At 45.4% G+C, this 2,585-nt stretch overlaps 1 protein-coding gene across 1 annotated transcript; it reads right to left on the bottom strand.

Annotated features, from left to right (window-relative positions):
• Positions 1-1,259: 1,259 nt before the first annotated feature.
• LOC103273722 (olfactory receptor 51G2-like) lies at positions 1,260-2,213 on the bottom strand. The gene has a single exon (XM_008071167.1). It carries the CDS (start codon positions 2,211-2,213, stop codon positions 1,260-1,262), a length of 954 nt encoding a protein of 317 aa, XP_008069358.1.
• Between the last annotated feature and the right edge of the window lie 372 nt (positions 2,214-2,585).

Genomic DNA, 2,585 nt, shown 5'->3' with positions numbered 1-2,585 from the left:
CTGGATGGTTATAAATACAGGCAAATCACTATCTAACAGCTCTATAATGGCTTCTTCTATTAAATTTGAGTGATGCTTTTCACCAGAAATATTTATATTTGAATTCTTCAAGAAATGTATGGACATTTTAGGACTGGGCAGGCTAAGGCCAATGATAGTGATGGAATGAGGTCTTCTCCAGTTTGTAGGTTAACTTCCTCCTAGAAATCTGGAAGCAGCTTTGGGAAAAAACTCCACTATAAATTTATATCCTCTCTGAACTACACCTGTATAAACAGTCTTCTGGCCATGTGTTACAGGGAAAATCACATCTTGTCCCCAAAGTCTTTGACATCTATCTTAACTTTATTCCATTATAGTGAATCAATTGCTTGTTTTTGCTTGTTGCCCCCACAGACCTCAGACATTCAGATCTCTCCGTCCTCTTCCTTCCTGAGGATCAATTGTCAAGAACCTTTAGCCCCTTCATCTTCCCTACACACTTATTCAACAATATGCACTGAACACCTACTATGTGATGTAGACACTGTTCTTGGTGCAGGGTATAAACAAACCAGTCCTGAATTCCTGGCCTCGTGGAGCAGACATTCTAGAAGATCAGCTGCTGTAGAAGCGAGTGGCTGGCTATTTCACCCTTACCTTTGGTGCTTGAGAAACCAGCACTATCCAGAAGTTATGGTGAGCAGGTCCCTTAAATTTGGCAATGCCAAACTTCTCTCAAGTTTAAAGCAGAAACCCACATGAAAGAGAACAAGAGGAAATTACCACTGCCTAAACTGCAGATAAATCCAGAATATACAGCTTTGCCATATGTGTGTCCCCACCACCCACCTCCTTTTTCTACTTCTTGGTACGTGACCAGGTTAATACTAAATCTGGGAGAAGAGGGCCAGTATTAAGATGAATATATCTTAATATACCTTCTCCTTAGACTTTTATATTAAGTGGAAAAGAAAAACCCCAATGGGGAAAAGGAGAGAGGATGCAAACACATCCTCTCAATTAGTGTGGTTAAGCTCCCTGGGTAAGATGTTACAGTGTAAACGAGTATGAGATAGTTCAGTTGTAGCCAAACAGAGAAATTAGATTATCAAGATGATACTTTGATAAGCTTTATAATGTTCTCAGTCTCCAAAAACTACAACAGTAAGAGCTAAATCATTCAGAAACCTCAAAAATTAACTGTCCACCACTACTCCCCCACCCCAAGACCCAGGATGACCCACTGCGGTTATGTGCCACTGAATCCTTCTGTTGTTCTAGGAAACATCAACCCTCTTCCGCTGGAAGCGCTTTAGGAGGCCCTGACGGATCTGCCTAGACTTGACGCAGTACACTATGGGGTTCATGAAGGGTGGGACCAAGAAGTGCAGGTTGGCCATCAGCACTGCCAGAGCAGGGTAGCTGTGCTTCTCTACTCGGTGCAACACAGACAGCCCCAGTTTGGGCAAATAAAAGATGAGAACAATGCAGAGATGTGAGACGCACGTGTTGAGTGCCTTGAGCCGTTCCCCGGGAGATGCAATGCCCAGCACGGTCCGTAGGATCAGGGTGTATGAGAGCATGATGAGGCAGGAGTCTAGGCACAGTGAAAGAAGGATGGAGACCAGGCCAACCAGGCTGTTGATCTGGGTGTCTGAGCAGGCCAGTCCTACAAGGTCACAGTGCAGGCAGTAGCAGTGAGAGAGTATGCTGATCTGAGGAAAGAGTAGACGCCGCAGAAGGATGGGTCCCGGGAGGTTGAGCAGGACAGCTCTTACCAGAATGGCAGTTCCTACTTTAGCCATGGCTGAGTGGGTAAGGGTTGTGGCATAGTGCAGAGGGTCCCGGATGGCAATAAAGCGATCGAAGGCCATGGCCAGCAGCACACCAGATTCCACATAGGTGAAGGCATGGATGAAGAACATCTGCGCTGCACAGAGATCAAAGGGCAGCTCACGAGCACCCAGCCAAAAGAGCCGCACCATGGTGGGGAAGGTGGAGGCACAGAGACCCAGATCAGAGGCTGCCAACATGGACAGGAAGACATACATGGGTTCCTGTAAGACTGGATCTGTGCGGATCAGGAAGAGGATGACACTGTTACCCAGGATAGAAACCACGCAGACGAGGTTGATGGGGATGGAAACCCAATGATGAGAGGCTTCCAGACCTGGAAAGCCAGTGAGGAGGAAGGTAGAGTGACCAGAAGCACTGGTGTTGCAGGAGAGCATAGTGAGTCCAAGAGGCAGTTGTCCACCCTGTGAGTAAGACACGTTTGTTTGTTTGATCATTCTTTATACAGCCCCTACTAAGTGAGGGCTAGGAAGAAAGAGTTGTCCCATAACCCTTTTTTTGGCCATGCAAAAATAAATTCCTCTTAGGGGCTCCATTCCCCCTCCATTTGATAGTTTGATCTTCTTCTCCTTGAATATGGCAGTATTTAATAAATTTTCTGAGTTAGTCTCTGCTTCTTGCTTACAGCTATTTCTTTAGCCACTCAGCAACTATCTTCCCTTTGGTCCAAACAACCTGTTTTTTTCACTTAAGTTAAACCTACAAATCTCCTCTCCAAAATGTCTTTTCAAACTAAGTACTGAAGAAAA

This window comes from Carlito syrichta, unplaced genomic scaffold (assembly GCF_000164805.1).
Source record: "Carlito syrichta isolate Samal-C Ts95f unplaced genomic scaffold, Tarsius_syrichta-2.0.1 Scaffold314138, whole genome shotgun sequence".
In the NCBI taxonomy this organism is placed as follows: domain Eukaryota; kingdom Metazoa; phylum Chordata; class Mammalia; order Primates; family Tarsiidae; genus Carlito; species Carlito syrichta.
This window is presented reverse-complemented; position numbering and strand designations above follow the sequence as displayed.

What these genes read in the sequence shown, in the direction of transcription:
- LOC103273722 (XM_008071167.1), bottom strand. Translation starts at nt 2,213, where the DNA reads ATGCTCTCCTGCAACACCAGTGCTTCTGGTCACTCTACCTTCCTCCTC.